The sequence below is a fragment of the Galeopterus variegatus genome, unplaced genomic scaffold (assembly GCF_000696425.1).
Source record: "Galeopterus variegatus unplaced genomic scaffold, G_variegatus-3.0.2 Scaffold822, whole genome shotgun sequence".
Taxonomy (NCBI): Eukaryota; Metazoa; Chordata; class Mammalia; order Dermoptera; family Cynocephalidae; genus Galeopterus; species Galeopterus variegatus.
This window is the reverse complement of record NW_007726933.1, coordinates 51,325-69,477: the sequence shown is the minus strand read 5'-3', so window position 1 is coordinate 69,477 and position 18,153 is coordinate 51,325. Positions and strand designations below refer to the sequence as shown.

General features: G+C 42.6%; 1 protein-coding gene across 1 annotated transcript; it reads left to right on the top strand.

Moving 5' to 3' along the window:
- Positions 1-4,227: 4,227 nt before the first annotated feature.
- LGALS3 (lectin, galactoside-binding, soluble, 3) lies at positions 4,228-17,849 on the top strand. Its single transcript, XM_008572686.1, has 6 exons — positions 4,228-4,290; positions 10,298-10,319; positions 10,954-11,283; positions 13,211-13,299; positions 15,932-16,097; positions 17,541-17,849. The coding sequence occupies exons 2-6, from the start codon at positions 10,302-10,304 to the stop codon at positions 17,694-17,696; spliced, it is 759 nt and encodes a 252-aa protein (XP_008570908.1). The 5' UTR covers positions 4,228-4,290; positions 10,298-10,301; the 3' UTR covers positions 17,697-17,849.
- Positions 17,850-18,153: the final 304 nt, after the last annotated feature.

The window sequence follows — 18,153 nt, the reverse complement described above, 5'->3', positions numbered from 1 at the left end:
CATGTATTTTTGTTTATATTACATAAGAGCTTTAGCTTTAGGAGACAATCTTTCCTTATTTGGCCCAGTGTAGCGCTAGTTTCTGGGAAATTTCTCTTCTCCTTTCTGGATTCTTCCAGGTTCACTCACACTTTCTGATATTTCCATCCTTCTCTTCTCCTCTCTCTGCCCTTCCTCTCCAATTCTATTTCTCTATTTAAAACATAACTCAATAAACTTGCTCTGCTTTCTCCTCCAATTTATTTTCTTCTCTTTTTTGCTCACCTTCAGTGACTTTCCCTTTTTGCTCTTACCTCATCTCCTACTCTCTCCTGGCTCTCTAACTGAAGTCCCCTCATGCAGCTGCCCCCAGACCTTCTGGACTGCCACCAGCTTCCTCCAAGTGCCTCCCCCCGCTCCTGGTCAGATGCCTCTCTTAGGGTCCTTGCTTTTACGAGGGGCCTAACAACTCTTTATCAGTAGAAATCAGCCACCCTTCCGCTTGAGGGCTACTACTGGGCTTGTCCCTTATTTCAAATAGCACAGTGATCTGTACATGGAAGTTACTCAGTGATATTTTTTCAATTTTATTAGATTCCTCTTACACTTATCCTGGAAGAGCTATATGACTTTGGGTTGGGTAGTAATGAGCCACTTACTGCATGTGTACAAATTATAAATTCCCAAGCACACCCTGATCATAGCAGATCATTTTGTTAGCTTTATGGGGCATGAAGTTGGCACTGAAGTGTTCGTGGGAGTGTGCAAGTGAGAAAGTGAAGCCAAAGGATGTCCAGTCACACAATCAGGTCTCACTAATCCCACTAAGCAGAAAGGACATGAGATTTATCCCTGAAATGACCAGAGATTACCATAGGAAAAGCAAGAGTGTGACTCATCCCTTGTCTCCATAGCAACCTGTTTGGCTATCCATTTATCTTATTATCAGTGGCTGATTCTCTAAGCGTACCACGCCTGGCCATGTGGCCTCATGACTCAAAGTCTTAAGATTTATGGCATTTTCCTAGGGTACAAAGGGCAGTCCTGTGGGTAACTCCTTTTCAATACCCATAGGTTAGTCATTTACTATGGATAATTCAAGTAAATTGGCTGCCAGCCTACCTCTTCAGAGAAGAGTTCATATTTCTAATAATGCCCAGGTACCCTGTGTGTGCCAGCTTAGAGGACCTAGCAGTGCAGGAACAGTTCCAGCCACTAAGGTACTTTTAAATTTATCCTAGAGAATGCCAAGACAGCTTCTCAATTCCATCAAATGAGTCCTTCATATGGACATTTCCCTCCTACAGTGGAAAATTGGATGAAATAATTTATCTTTACATTATTAATTAATTGGTTATTTTAAGGAGTACAGGAACTATTTAGGAACCAGATGACACCTAGCTTTTTCCATAGCTTACATAAGCCAGTCCCTGAGAGGATTCTTTTGCTTGGTGTTTTCCTGGACAAGTTGTAAAAGTCAGGAATTCTGGACTCTGTTCCTAGACATGAATAAGCTTGGATAAGTAAATCACTTTCCCTGTGTCTTATTCCATTCAGGCACCTATAACAAGAAACCATAAACTGGATAGCTCAGAAACAAAAGAAATTTATTTCTCACAGTTCTGGAGGCTGGGAAATCCAAGGTCAAGGTAGGCAGATTGGCAACTGGTGAGGGCCTGCTTTCTGGTTCATAGATGGCACCTTCTTGCTGTGTCCTCCCACGGTGGAAGGGATGAGGAGTCTCTTGGGCCTCTTTTATAAGGGCTCTAATCTCATTCATAAGAGCTCTGCCCCCATGACCTAATCACCTTCCAAAGGCCCCATTTCCTAATATTATTTACCTTGAGGCTCAGGATTTCAACATAGGAAATTTGGAGGGACATAAACATTCAGATCGTTGCACCTGACAGTAAAAATAAGACAATAATGCTTATCCATTTGTTCCAACAAAAAGATGAGGTGAAATTAAAAGGAGGGTACGTGTAACTTGAATTTCCTTTGCAAAATGTATTAAAGAGTTGTCTGAAAATTACTTCATAAGGGAATTGCTTTCAGACTAGGTTATTTGTTGTGACAGCCTTTCATACAACCATAGCTTTGCTCCATTCCTGCCTTTACCAAAGGCACTTTTCATTCAACGGTTCCCTGCTTCAAAGGATTCTCTCCAATCTTTGAGAACAGCCAGACTTCCTAGGAAGCAATTCATTATGTCATTCATTCATTCATAAAACACATACAAGGGAACTTTAGAAGTTTATGAAAAAATGAAATTAAAAGATAATATGGACTTCCAATCAAGATGGCAGAGTAGATGGTCCCCAGTGTCACCCTCTCCCATAATCAACCAATTTACAACTATTAAAAAGCAATGACAGCCAAGCTGAGCCTGATAGAGCTCAGGGGAAGAAGAGGAGAGACCTACAGAGTGCATGAAGGTGGGAGGAGTCACAATGAGAGAAAGAAAGGACCGCTCCTACCATTTTGAGCCCCCGCCAATTCAAGGCTGTCCCTGGTGAGCACAAGGAGCAGGAGCTGGCAAAAGCCGCAGCTGTGCCCTTTGTATGAAGATGCTTGGAGGCTGCAGGGGAGAAGAGGGCCTTGGTGACCTCCAGGCCAGCAAGACCACTAACATTGTTCCTGTGGACCCACACAGGAGCAAGGGGCCACAGATAATTGAAAAAAGGAGCCACTCAGAGGCTGGTGAGTCATCACAAGGGACCAGTGCACGGCCTGCCCCATGGGAAGTGTTTGGAGCGCAGGGGGTGGGGGAGATGGGCCACCAGGGGAACTCTAGGACACAGGATGGACAGCTGATCTGCCCTCCAGTCAGCACAGGACCACTCGGTGGAGACTGGTCAGGATTATACAATTATAGGGGGTGCAGTTTCATGAAAAGATTCAGGCCCAAACCAGAGTTTCCACACAACCCAGGTGTATCAGACCTCACAAGACCCGGAAGTGCTTTCAAGGTCAACAATTAATACCTGAGCTGCACAAAACGCTTTCCCCAGAGAAGCACAGCAAAGCAGCAATTTAGCTCAACCACAAAGCTCAAATACTGTTCCCCACAGGAAGTTCCTCCATTTTAGAGGTAACCAAAGGATAACGAATTAGTTCTAGTGCAGAGTTTAAGTGGTGGGAACAGTGAATAATCCAACACAGAACTGAAAGAAAACACAAAGTACCCACAGACAAGAGATAAAGTTCTGATATTAACCAGTAAAGCTCTAACACCACCAAAGAACACCTATAAAACCTATAAGGACTCCAAGCCCCTTGGGTTCCCAAGCCTGGGTGGGGGCCAGGGTCTCGGCCACATGCCTCCCTCTGCCCCCAAGTCCCCATCCAGCACAGCAATGAACACCAGGCCACCTCAGGAAGCGCCCTGGGCTCCCCTGTTGGAATGAGGGGGGTGCCACGGCCTTGACAATGCCGCCTCCTTCCTCTTCCTTTCACCCTATCCCCTCCCCCTGCCCGTCTCCCCCACCCAACTGCTCAGCGGTATCTTAGAATGTAAAAAAAAACAAAACAAAACAAAAAGACCTAATAATAATAAATAAATAAAAATTTTTAAAAAGATAATACGAGTCTTTCCATGATCTTTTTGAAGACCCTGCTATTTACTGAGAACCAAGCACTTCGGTAGATGCTGAGGAAGCAGCGAGGAGCAAACAGCAAACACTGGGTGCTCTCGTCTGAGAGGTGTGGACCCACAGCACAGTCCAGAGAGGACCGACTGCCAGCCAGGAACGGGGAGCGTCTCACCCAGCATCTCACAAACCTTAACAGGGACTCCCGTGACACAAGTCACTGTGCACTTCTGGGGGAGGCTTTGGGTAAAGTACATGGAGAGGGATGAGACCGCCTGCGATTCGGGCAGGAAATAAGTAAACACGGTTAAAGCAAGCGAGGAAGCTAGCTCCCCTAAAAAGCGAGCTCCCCTAAAAAGCGAGCTCCCCTAAAGCGAGCTCCCCTAAGCAAGCTACCCTAAAGCGAGCTCCTCTAAGCAAACACTAAGCACTCGGCAGACTCTCGGATCTTCCCAGGAGTCAGGTGGGTCTGGAGAGAGGACGGCGGAGGCGGCCACAGCCCGAGTCTGGCGACCGCCGACTTTCAAGTTGCCCCCGCCCTCTCCCGTGCCCGGAGCGGAGTCTGGGGGTGTGGGGCGGGCGCGGGGCTGGCCCAGCCTGGTCCGGAAAGGCGGGCCCGGCAGAGTGGGGCGTATTTGAGCGCAGAGCCGCCGCCCCGCCAGCGCGCGCACCACCTCGCCAGGAGCCACCGGGAGCCCGCGAGGAGCGAACGCAGAGCGCGGTGAGCGGAGCGGGGCGCGGGGGGCGTGAGGGTGCGGCACGGGGATCGCGCCCGACGGCGGCTCCGGCCGGGAGGGGATTTGGCTTCCCGGAGATGGGGGCGGGGGCGGGCGCGGAGCGGTGGGCACCGTCCTGGGCACGGGGCCACAGCCTTTGGTTCTCGAGAGGTCTGAGATCGAGGAAGGTAGCGCCTTAAAGACGCGCATATACGTCCTCGGGGCGGCGGGTGTGTCTGTGGACGCCGCGCCCAGCACAGGGCACCGTCTGCGACGCCACGGAGGCTCAGCCACCGACTTGCCCTCTGCCACCGGCGCTTTGTGGACGTGGAGTGAACCGTCTCCCAGTCGGCTAGGTCCGATTGCGAGGGAGTGGTGGGCAGGCTCGTGCATCAACCCAAGCGGCCCGCTCTCTTGGTATCCCTAGCGCAAGGGGGTACTGCCCAGAGAGTCTGTAAGGCACCTCCTGGGACCCATGACTTGGCTGACGCTGACTCGGGAGGAGATCTTGCTGTGGAGCACGAATGAGTTCTCCTACCAGGACCAGCAGCTGCTCTCTGAATGCTGATCCCACAGAAATGGTGCTACCCCCAGGCCTGAATGGGCACGTGCCCAGCTTACAAAAACTGCAAACCCTAAGCTTTTGCAAATCAAACGATTCATCCCTTCCCAGACTGGCTAATTTGGACAGTAGCGATCTCAGATCTGTGCTGAGGAAGTATCTGGTGTGGCAGAATGTTGCTCTAAGTGAGGAAAGTCCTAGCTGGGGGGCTTTTAATACATGTTTGAGGATTTATTCTGAATTAACAGTTGCTCAGGTGAAAACACTAAAACGCTTGCACTCTGAGGAGTAGGAGCCCAGTGCCAGAAAGTTGGGGACGCATGGGCTGAGGCAAGTGACTTAGGCTTCAGCCTAACCCTTCGAGTTGGCGATTCCTATTCCAGATACTGTGGAATATTTGTAAAGTGACTCCTGGGAGTTGGATTGCTGGGCAATGAGGACGCCTGGACCTCAGGGACCGGGTCTGTTTCTCCGATTCTGGGAAGGGAATGGAAGACCGGCTCAGTTAATTCTAAAGAAAATGATAGTGATCAAATTAACCACTTGGGCACGGAGCATGAGAAACTTTCACCAACTTTCAAAGTTCTGACTTGTTTGCCTCAAGTTTATAAACCTTTCATACTAAGAACTTGTGTGTTTCTATAAAACTTTAAGTATAATAATAGAAATTTACTTTTCTACAACAATCGTCTCCTTTTTAGACATTGACTTTGAGTCCTTAGAGTAGGGCCCTTTCATTCCAAGGATGATTATGCCTCATCCTTGATCTCTGGGGGAGTGGAGCTGCTTCCTAAATTCATAATGTTTGGCAGTTAATAAGAACAGCACTTATTCCATATTCTGGGGAGAAGTTTGATGATGGTCCCTGAATGTTTAGAGCTTAGAAGTGTTAGGAAAATACCTCACTAAGTTAAGTAAAAAGAACAAGAGTATTGCTTGAGGGACTGACCTCAAAACTACTTAGGTTTAGAGCAGGGAGCCTCGCTCTGTTGTGGGGTCCTTAATTAATGATGGTTCACTGTGCTACAAATATGCATAGCTGCTTTATAAAGACTTTTCACTTATTGCTAGTGAGGCCAATGTTGATCTTTCCTATAATTCAGGTACCTGTTTGCCTAGAACCCTCATTAGCCAGACTCTCAATCTTAACTGCACCAGGGACCTACATTCATACAGTATAACTTGAGAATCTCACTTTGTTCTTAAATACCAATTGGCTTATAAATGTGTGTACCTGAGACTCATGGTAACTGATCGAACATAGCCTTTCTTCCCCGTAATCCTTTGGGATACAGGCTCCCCCTAAGGACAGCTGGGTTGCTCTTCATGTCTAGTGCCTGAACTGGTTCTTATAAAATTCTGAGTGGGTAACTAAAGAGCCAGCCAGGGCAGAGCTTACTGTATACTTTCAGTTTGCTGTTGACTGAGTATCCTGTGTTCTCTCTTGACTGCTGTTCAGATTTTTCATAGGGGAAAGAAATAATGAGTAACTGAGAAGCACAAAGTAACTTTACCTTCCTTGATGCTGAGGAACTCTGATGAGAACGAAATCCTGGGAAAAGGCCAGTCTCCTTTATCCCAACTCAGCATCCCTGAATTTGGTGTTGGAAAGTGGACCTCCGTGTTTCAGCAAGGGCAGGAAGTAGACCACCTCTCCTGTGTTCTTTGGAGCGCAGTGTGGAGCAGTGCCCAGGGTTCTGAGGAAATGCGTTCATAAATTACTTCTGTTAAAGCTTGTGTAAAAGTCGGGGCCCTTCATGAGCAGAAATTTCAGAAGTGTTCCTGGGAACCCAGACAATTATTTGCTAGGTGGACCTAGAATAAAATACTGCAGTGGATAGCTGCTCTTTATTAAAGGGAAAAGCTACCAAAAGGGTCTACATTCTGATTCATGCTTAAATTCATTATTCCAAAGCTACACTGAACTACTTCCTGTAGGTGTTTCCAAATGAGGACACACAGGTAGTATCTCCCTATTTTTAGTTTATCTTTGATGATTTTTTTTTTTTTTCTGGCTCTTCAAAATTCTCTGATTCTGGGAATACCAGGGTGGAGTTCACATATCTGTAGTATCTGTAGTGTGGGAAGAATTTTTAAATTTGCATGTGTCTCTGTCTATAAACAACTCATCTGAAAAAAAAAAAAAAAAAAGAAAAATTTTCCAGGCAAGTAAGGAAGGTATTTATCTAAATAGATGTCTTGTTCCCCACCCCCCCTAAAATTCTGAGGTTGATAACCTTGACTTCAAAAGAGCACTGGTTATAACCCTTTTCAAAAAAGAGATCTGATGGTTGGGAGTTCACATAATCAAAACAGTACATATTCAATTTTTTGAAAAGTACACTTTATTGGTTAAAATGTGGTTATAATTAGCAAAGTGACTGTGCGGAATGGCATCCTTGTATTCAATATCACTGTGTGCTGAATGAGTCACCCAGTAAGTTTTCTGACAAAAACATGATCTTGTTTTTTAATTTGTTTACGATTTCAGCATTTTCTGTAATTCCAGACAAATAAGTAGGGAATTAATTTCTCAGTGAAGTAATTAACACTTCAAAGAGTGTTATTAAAACTTATACTTTAAGGGCTGGCCAGTTAGCGCTGTTGGTTAGAGCGCAGCCTTGTAACACCAAGGTCAAGGGTTTGGATCCTCATACCAGCCAGCTGCCAAAAAAAAAAAAGAACTTATACTTTAAGATTTCAAAGTGTGAGGTTTTATATTTGTGTAGAATGAGCCTGAATTAGGAGTCAGGAGACTTGGGCCCTGGTCTTTGACCTGCCAATGACGGATGACTTTGGGCCACTACATTTAGCTCTCTGAGTCTCAGTTTCCTCACTTTACAGTGGGAATATTTTGTCCTGTCACTCTCGTAAGATTGTTATCAGAGTCACAATAAATAAGGTATGTGAAAGTGCTTTGTAAACTGAAAAGCACCACACAACTACAGGGGGTAATTATTCCACAGGGCCTGTCTCATGAGTCATGACACAATCTAAACTCATGCAATGTGTTATATGAAACACAGTGGAAATCCAGTAAAATCTGCTTTGTTTCTCAAATTGTATTTGGTCGGATTGGAAAATAAACTAAACATGCTTGAGCAGAGGCTTTGAAAAGAATAAATGTTAAATTGTGGAAATGCCCTCTTTATTTGAATTTCTGGTTGTAATCAGCCTTTAAACACACCTTAATTTGATTGGAGTTACATTAATAAGACACTTTCTGAGGCAAATGGTACAAATTCAGCTAATTTTAACAAATGAAAACCTTTCTGTTTTTTATTGACCTGTGTGTGTACATTTATATAGGGATACACTTGCTAACTAGCCTAGATGGGTGGCTCTCAACCAGGTGTGATTTTGTCCCTAGGGAATATTTGGCAATGTCTGAAGACATTTTTGGTTGCCACAAGTTTGGAGGGTGGAGTGCCATTGGCATCTTATATATTGAGGTCAGAGACTGCCAAACGTCCAGCAGTGCACAGGACAGCACCACACGACAAAGTATCCAACCTTAAGTGTCAGTGTTGCTGAGGTTGAGAATAAGCTCCTATGCAATGGGGACATTTAAAAGAAGTCAAAACACATAAAGTTATTGCTGGGTCTTTCGTATGTTGCCCGGGGGTGAAAGAAGCTAATCTGTCTTCCCACCTTGAAGTTCAAGATTATTGCCTACTGGCATCCCAAGTGAGAGATGTTTTGTTTTCTTGGCTTAAGAAATTTCCTCTCCTTTCCATTTTTTTATTATGTATTTATTTAGGTGGCTGGCCAGTACAGGGAACCAAACCCTTGACTTTGGTGTTACAAGGCTGTGTGCACTCTAACCAGCTGAGCTAACTGGCCAGCCCTTTTCCTTTTCTGTAACGACTCTTCTCTCAAGTTCCTCCTGGGGTAGCAGCACAGTTTCCTACACAGTCGCATGGCTGTCTTTTGGAGAAGTAGGCAAAAGCGAGTAAGATGGGCATGGTTATAACCTAACTGCTTCCAAATAGGTCTGAGAATGCTTAGGTTAAAAAAGGATTGTGCACAAAACTATTCAGCCAAATGTAATGTTGACTGTGATATACATAACAGCAGTATAGTATAAAATATTTGGCATGTGTCAATGAAGCACACATTAAGTCCCAGGTAAAGCTCTGCCTGTTTGAGTTTTTACAGAAAAATTTAATATTTTACATTTTTAGGCAGGTAGTGGCCATTTATTGGATTCCTTGGGGGCAATGTCATTTTGTAAAATGGCTGATAAAATATCACAAGTAGGCAAATCAAGGAAAAAGAGATTCTGACTGTTTCAAGGTTCAGGTAATTTTGGCCATAGCACAGGTGATCCAGTTCTTAGAACTCGCCCAGGCCTCAGGAGTCCATAGCTGTCCCCCTCCTGTCACCACAGGAGCCGCTACAGCAGCTGTAGAGCATATTGTGCTTTTGGAGACTTGGCCCAGGGGACAGAGCAGGAGAAGGCAGGAATGATGTCTCAAGACCTTGTGACAGCTTTGGGCTAGACAAACTCTCTTTGGTAGGATCCTACCCCAAAATATTTTCTTCCACATTGCCTGACTTTTTTTCACCTTAGTTTGTTATACTGCCAGAGATTGCATTTGGAATAATAAGTACCTTTCTTAAAGAAGCACATCTAAACAGCACCTCTCCTTCAAGGCTTAGCACAAACACCACCTTCCCTTCCCCTCTTGGAAGTGAGCTTTCTGGGTTTGAATTCCCACAGCCCAGAGTCTAACTCACAGCATTGAATACTAATTATTTTGCATTTCCATGTATGCGTCTCATCTCCCCTGCTGGACTGTGGGCCCTTTGACCGTACAGATCTTGGCCTATTCATTTTCACACCCAGACAGGAGCCCGCACAGTGCCTGGCCCAGAGCAGGCATAAATGTGTGCAAATGAAGGAATAAATAAGGAGGCAGCAGTGATATCTGGAGATCATTGTCTTTCATATCTCAGTAAGAATCATCCCACACGGCTTTCCAACCCCAAACCTGGAAGAGGGCGTGGGCTGTTAGGGGGAACAGAAGGGGGGAGGCGACACTAACAGGCTGAGGCCCTTAAAAGGGGTGGTGGGAGGGAGGTGAAGGAAGGCCAAAGGTAAGCAGTGACTGTCTACATGTGTTACCCAGGAAAGGGGCAGAACTCTGTCTTCCTCCTTCCTCCTCTGCCTCCTGCACTGTATGTCCTCTCACTCTCAGCATTCAGAGCACAGGCTGGGGTGATCAAAGTTTACATTTATGAGATAAATAGGGTTTGGTAATCTAACTGGAAAGCATCCCCACCCCTTGATGAGACGTTTTTATGGTTCCACATAGTGGACTTATGCACAACACCTGCAGATTGACTAGAACTGCCCAGTTTAGTGGAATTAATTTAATTTAATTTAGTGGAAATCGGTGAGATCTCCCAGGACTTAATGATAACCTCTCTCTCTTTTTTCCTCTCAGGAAAATGGCAGACAGTTTTTCAGTAAGTGTTTTATGTCTGTTTTCTTACCCTAATGTACATTCCACATAGGTTGAGGGTTTTGTTTTTTCCACCAGACTTTCCCTTTTCACTCTCCCACCACGTGGCTTCCTCTGGCCTCACTTGTCCAGTGATGGCTTGTTGGCTGGAGTCTTAATTTTTCAGCAGCAGATTTGGGAAGAAAGCAGGAAGGGAGAGGTTGGGACTTAATGAACAGTAACCCTTTCATAGAGGGGCCTAGGACAGAAGAGGGTAGACTCTGCTGGCAGGAGATGAGAAATCTTCTGAGTATTAGGAAGAGTGGTACAGTCTGAGCATCCCGATGTTTGTGACTGTTTTTCTCACTCTGATTAGAAAGAATATGCTTGTAGATAGAAGAGAGCTAGCTCCTGACTTGAGCAAATTTCAAAAATATAGCTTTCCCTGATCTGAGATGATGGGAGTCAAGAATAAAATGATAAAGCACATATAATCCCAAAGTCTAATTTCAGTCTTTGGAACTCAAAGGTGGAAAAAGGTTTATTGATATGAGTGTCATACTTTCACCATACTCCTCTACTTCTTAGATCACATATTTTTGTTTTCCTCCAAATTCCATTTTGTGAATGTTTTCTGACCTGTAATTGTTTCTTTCCAGCTTCAAGATGCCTTATCTGGGTCTGCAAACCCAAATCATCAAGGATGGCCTGGTCCCTGGGGAAACCAGCCTGGGCAGGCACCTCCGGGGGCCTATCCTGGGCCACCACCTCCAGGGGCCTATCCTGGGCCACCACCTCCAGGGGCCTATCCTGGGCAGGCACCACCTGGTGCCTATCCTGGCCCACCAGCACCTGGAGCTTATCCTGGACCACCTGGAGCCTACCCAGGGCGACCAGGTGGGCCTGGGGCCTACCCACCTCCTGGACAGCCAAGTGCTCCTGGAGCCCATCCCGCTGCTGGTCCCCATGGCATCCCTGCAGGACCACTGGTAAGAAGGAGTTCATCATTTCATGTACCTGATGTGCAGAGTGCTTTAAACCCACTGCTTAGAGCCACTTCTTAAGCACCTCTTAAGCACCAGCCACAGGTGTATGTTGGTCCAGTATAAAAAGTTTTTGTTCATATTGAGTTTATTGTGTGTACTGTTAGTGTAAAGAGAAAATAACACATCTTTTGAAGGCACTGATAAAGCTATTTTAATATAAATCAAGTTAAGATTGTAGTAATGGGGGAAAGTTTGGGTTATTACTAATAAGCACTTACTGAGTACATGACATGTGCCAGCAGTTATGTGTCTACATGGATTATGTCAGGTAAATCCATAACCACCCTGTAAGATACTGTTATCATCCTTATTTACACATGAGGACATGGGGCAAGAGAGTTTTATAATTTGCCTTACTAATAAGCACTTACTGAGTACATGACATGTGCCAGCAGTTATGTGTCTACATGGATTATATCAGGTAAATCCATAACCACCCTGTAAGATACTGTTATCATCCTTATTTACACATGAGGACATGGGGCAAGAGAGTTTTATAATTTGCCTGAGGTCATCAAGGGAACATGTGAGGGAACCAAGGTAATCCAGTCTTCAAAAATCTTCCAAAGATAATTTTGTGATCTAATGATTGAATTTGCATGCAAATTAAAACTGATTTTAGTAAGTGAATTCTAAACTACAACGTAACTCTGTGGGGAATCCAGATGCATCTCAGTCCCAGATCCTTCCCTGCCACATTTATAGTCTAGTTGGAAGAAAACATACAAGTATGAGGAAAGAGTGAAATAAGATGTGGATTAGACCATTTCAGGACTGTGTAGAAGATGGTACAAGGTAGTATCATCTCCTTTTAGGTCACTTTAGAGAAAGCTCAGAGAAAGTGTTGGGGAAGTGGGTTTCATTGAGCTGGGGCTAGACCAGAAACGGGTAGCCAGTTGCAGACAGATGGGGACATGAAGGGTGTGGAAAGAAACAGGCAGAGGTGATAGTGAGTGCAGAGAAGAACCCCCAGTATCTAGTGGTTAAGCCCCAGGAGTCAGAGATGATTCTGGCTTTTCAAGGCTGGACAACTAGAACATCAGCAAAGCTTTAGCCTAATCTGGAAACTTGGCAGGGGAAGCTGATGGGCAAGGGGCAGAGGAGCCAATTCCAGTTCACATCTGTTGGATCAGAGGCACTAGTAGCAAATCCAGACAGGAGGAAGTACACGACTAGTACAGACCAGGGCTACAGATTTGGGTGATAGTTGAACCCAGAGAGAAACATTGTAAAGGGAAAGAGAAGAGGCCAACGATTGAGCTTTGGGGATATGCACAGCACCTTGAACATGGATGGTCAATAAACATTTGTGGAATGAACTGTATTAACTAAAAAGTGTTCATTCTACAAATATTGAGTATCTGTCATGTACAAAGCACTCTGCTGGTGCCAAGTGGGTACAGAGCACATGGAAACCCAGAAGCACCAGAATGTGACACAATGCCTGCCCGCAGGGAGCAGACTAACTACACTGAAATATGTTATATGACAAGGGTCTTAGGAGTGGCACAAAAATGTTAGTTGACTGCAAGGTCTAGCTTAAGGCTTTCCAAAATAGTCTACGTGAATGAGTTATAGATTGGGATGGCCCTAGTAATGAGAGTCACAGTGTTTCAAAAGGGTATATTTTCTGCTTTTGGCACTAATTAAACTGATGGCTTTAATTTTTATTATTATTTCTGCCTGTAAGGAGCCTTAATTCTTCAGGCCTGGGGCAAGCTGGCCTGAGAGTCTGGACAGATAGCTTAAATACTAGGGTTATGTGTTATTCACACATATTAATAGTGATTGAACTTTAGCAACATCACTTTTTTTTCTTTCCCCAAGAAAACATGATTCTACTGATACATATATACTTTTTCATTCCCAGACTGTGCCTTATGACCTGCCTTTGCCAGGAGGAGTCATGCCTCGCATGCTGATAACAGTTCTGGGCAGAGTGAAGCCCAGGGCAAATGGGTAAAGAGACTAACTTATTTGTTGATTGGTTTTTGAATAAAGAATGATCTATTTTGAATTTTAACAGGATTTTTTAAAAACTACATATTTACAATCTTGGTTATGCCATCATGTGGCATTTTCCCATAAATCAATACGTATTTCACATAATCTTTCTAGGTGTCAGGGTCACTCACAGTAAATGGTAACACACTATTCTGTATTTTTGTATGTATTATATCATTTAATCTTCATGGTAGAAGCCAGGGCAAGGAATATTGCTATTTCCTTTTTATAGATAAAACTGAGGCTCAGGTTCTACAGACAAGTGGCAGGCCCAGGAACCCCAGTCTTCTGAGTAGATACCATTTGAAAAGATTCTACAAGGTATGGACTTCATTAAAATAAATTCACTTTGGGCTGGCCTGTGGCTCACTCGGGAGAGTGTGGTGCTGATAACACCAAGGCCACGGGTTCGGATCCCTATATAGGGATGGCCGGTTCGCTCACTGGCTGAGCATGGTGCTGACAACACCAAGTCAAGGGTTAAGATCCCCTTACCGGTCATCTTTTAAAAAAATAAAAAATAAATAAAATAAATTCACTTTTGTAATTGGAACTGGTTTGATTGAAGTGGACTAGGTAGGATGTGGTAAGACTTTACTGAGCTAATTTAGGAAAATCTGTGCTGACTTATGGCCACTCTGCGATGCCTGGCTCTGGTTACTGCTACTGGTTATACTTACATATAATATGAAGAGGCTGATAATGTCCTGTTCAGTATGCCTGTCCCTGAAATTAGTGGTACCACTAAAGCTCCTACAGCCAATTAATGGGTCTGTGTCATTCAAATGGGAATGTGACAGTATACAAAAGGTAAAATTCAAGCCATGTGCCCAGTTTTACTCAAGAATCGATAAACAGCCTTTACAAGTATCTGTCACCTTGCTCCTGGTGAATCAATGGGAACCACCTCCTAACACCAGGAGATGAACTTAGCTTCTGATCTGATAATTTTACATTCAAATAGCCCATTCACTTCACCTCCAGTCAGCTTCCTCTGGTTCTGCATGGTAGTCACTACCATTCTTTCCACACAGCCTAAACAGCTTCTCTAAGCACAGTACTTCCCTGTACAATAAAGCTTGTCTGACAACAGATAACAAAATATATAAATCCTCTGCCTATGTCCCTGTTTATGTTTCCTCCTAACATAATGTAGAACCCAGCATACCTTATCCTGTGTATACAGCACTCATGATGTTAATATCTGCTCTCCTCCTCCCACAACCCCTAACTCACAGAACCACACTGGTATCCTTGACTTATTTAGGGTCATTGCACTGGAGAGTTGAGTTCCAATAACGCTAGAGATGTAGACTGAGACTGTGGCAGATCAAAACTGATTCTGGCTGAAATGGTTAATGGTAGTAAACTGAAAAAAAATTGTTGCTTGGTCCTGTGAATTCTCTCTGAGGAACTGCATTAAAAAAAGTGCTTAAGGTAACAGAGATGACAATGTCTTCCTTTTCACTGCAGAGGAAATATAGCCATTGGACATTTAGTCAAATACAAATTCTATTGCCATTTTTCCCTGTGAATTTAAGCATTGGAAGATACATTTGTGGTTGAATGTGACTGTTACTGGGTGATTAACAATGTCCAGAGAATCATTGTTAGTCTTGAGTGCAGATCTTGCCTTAAAACAGGAACACCAGCTAATTCTGGTGTTACTGTTCTGTGGAGCACACTTTGAGAAACTCAGGGATAGGGTTAGTCAGAGGACTCATGTTTGCATTAACATCCAAGAAGAAACAAGATCAAAAAGTTAAACTAGCATTTTCATTAGTTCCATCTCACATTAGGAAATGATTAAAGTATTTATTGTCGTGACTTTATAACCTAGCAACAGGATACTGAACAGTAACTACATTATCTCATTCTTCCTGTTTTAGAGGAACTATGTTGCTGGTTAACCATCAGGAAGCCAGGTATTTAATAGCCCTTATTAAAAGCCAGGTATTTAATAGCCCTTAGCCTTTAACGGGTATTAAAAGCAACCTGGCAGGGCAGAAAAGAGATAACCATCATTATGTATAACAAGGCATAAAGTATACTCAAAGTGGCTCTAAACCTTTATAAGGAAACCTTGAAAGGTTTTCACATGTGGAGTCTGTAGAGAGTCTGTAAGGAGAGCTAAATGGGAATGATCAAAGACAAAGAAAAAAAATATTCAACACATATTGCCTAGCTTACCTTTAGATTTTATAGTAGTACATAGAATATTGGGCCTAGTGTACTTTCCACTTTGAACCCATTCTCTGGTTTATTTGCTTTCTGTTCAGGAAATGTTCCTATATATTATGAAATGATTTGCTTTTTAGAAAATTATGTGTTCCTAGGCCGGCCCGTGGCTCACTCGGTAGAGTGCGGTGCTGATAACACCAAGGCCACGGGTTCGGATCCCATATAGGGATGGCCGGTTTGCTCACTGGCTGAGCATGGTGCTGACAACACCAGGCCAAGGGTTGAGATCCCCTTACCAGTCATCCTTTAAAAAAAAAAAAAAAGAAAGAAAATTATGTGTTCTTCACTTGATACAGATGTACAACTTTAATCATTTTAATAACTCTGGTCTTTGGTTTTAAAACAGACTTGCTTTAAATTTCAAGAGAGGGTATGACATTGCCTTCCACTTTAACCCACGCTTCAATGAGAACAACAGGAGAGTCATTGTTTGCAATACAAAGCTGGATAATAACTGGGGAAAGGAGGAAAGACAGATGGTTTTCCCATTTGAAAGTGGTAAACCATTCAAAGTAAGTTATTGCTATTATTATATATTAATAATGTATATTTTTCATGGAGAATCACTGTAAAACCACAAAGCATTTGAAATGAATGTTTATCTCCTGTTCTGGGGCACCTAACCAGTCCATCTCCTCCCCACCCCAGGAGACTAAGTCTCTGCAGGCTGAGGACACGGCCGGCAGTGGCACACTCCTCAGTTCCTTTCAGGCACCTCGCCATCATCATTGTGGCCACCCTTCTGAGTTTAAGCTTTTCTAGAAATGAAAAAAATAGCATCTTTAATAAAAAAGGCAGAAAATCATTCTGGTACAGGTAGACTAAGACTTAGCTCCTTAAAACAACATAGTTGGCATGGTGGTCAAAAGTAAATGTTTTTAATTCTAAAATTAATACATATTTGTTTTATGAAGAGAAAAATTTATAGATTTTTAAATTAACCAGAAAGTCTTCCATCCCTTACCTCTTCCCTCATCTTCACAAAGACTGCAATTGGTGAGTATCTTTCCAGGATTCTCTATGACATACAACACACTTTTTATTTTTTATTTTTAAACACTGCTTCAACAAATATTAGGTCCACAGCTTTGGTTAGGGTTGACTATAGAGGGCCCAATAAAACAGTAAGACTGTAAGCTCCTCAAGGACAGGGACAAATAAGTAAACATGTTCTATGTTTGCTGGACATCTTTCTATATCAGAACATTGTTACTTAATAGTATTTCGTTGTTTACATATGTGATAATTTAACCAATACCCTACTGACAAGGTATACTTTAAATAAACCTGGATTTATTTTACTAAGATACTGTAATAATTATCCTTATAAATCTTTGCTTCCTAGAAGAATAATTTTATTCAAAGAATACACATGTTGAAAACTTAAAGATATTGCCAAATTGCTGCTTCCATAAGGATGTAAGGATTGAATGAATATCCACTAAATATTGGAAGAGTATGTTTCTCCTACCCTTGCCAAAACTGGTTATCGATCTTCATAACATTTGCCACTCTGTTAAGGGATTCCTACTTTACTGTTTATTTTTACTTTTAGGTATTTTAGGCCATACAAAAACTTTTATGTTTTTACGTAGGCAAATTATTAAACTTTTCCTTTATGGCTTCACTTATATATTCTTCTACTAATTTTGTTGCTTCATCTTTTTTTTTTTTTTTTAATCTTTGAAGAATCTGGAGTTTATTTCTGCTGTAAAGTTACTTTTTTGGATCTTAACCAGTTCCATAAATGATAAATATGAAATGTTGGACATCCCGAGCTCAGGCCAGATTGTTTGAAATTAATGGGCATTTTAAAAAATTTAAATGGACCATAAAACTTGTATATATCTATGGTGTACAATGTTTCCAAATATGTTTATACTGTAAAATGGCTAAATTAAGCTAACTAACATATGCATTACCTCTCATAACAGTCTCTGTATGTGCCATTTCAGATACAAGTACTGGTTGAACCTGACCACTTCAAGGTTGCGGTCAATGATGCCCACTTGTTGCAGTACAACCATCGGATGAGAAATCTCAAGGAAATCAGCAAACTGGAAATTTCTGGTGACATAGACCTCACCAGTGCTTCATACAGTATGATATAATCTGAAAAGAGCAGATACTTTTTAAAAAATAAAATTGAATCTAAACCTTATACATTTATAAAAGCTTTATGTTCAGTATGAGTAAAAAATTTTACATTTATTCATCAGTCTTTCTTGTAAGTCATTCACTTAATAAATACTCTTATGCTAAGAGCTACCTGTCCTTATATGTCATTTAATTGGAGCAGTGAATTCTAGATAAAGCACAATGGGAAAAAATATGTAGCATTATTAATACTGCATTAGTCCTCCCAAAGTTGTCTATACTTGCTAAAAAATTTTTTTAAGAAAAAAATATTACCCCCAAATTATCCCTTCTCTTCCAGAATTTCATAAAAACCAGGAGATGCTTTGAGAAAATTATTCTTTCATTTTCTTACTTAGGAAATATATTCAGAAAATGAGAAAAGCAGAAAGAAAGAGTTTACCCATAGATGTCTTATGACCTGTAGACAAT

Excerpts from the sequence above, each read along its gene's own strand:
- LGALS3 (XM_008572686.1), top strand. Across the intron at positions 11,284-13,210 it reads GCATCCCTGCAGGACCACTG|ACTGTGCCTTATGACCTGCC; the intron begins GTAAGAAGGAGT and ends TTTCATTCCCAG. Across the intron at positions 16,098-17,540 it reads AAAGTGGTAAACCATTCAAA|ATACAAGTACTGGTTGAACC; the intron begins GTAAGTTATTGC and ends GTGCCATTTCAG.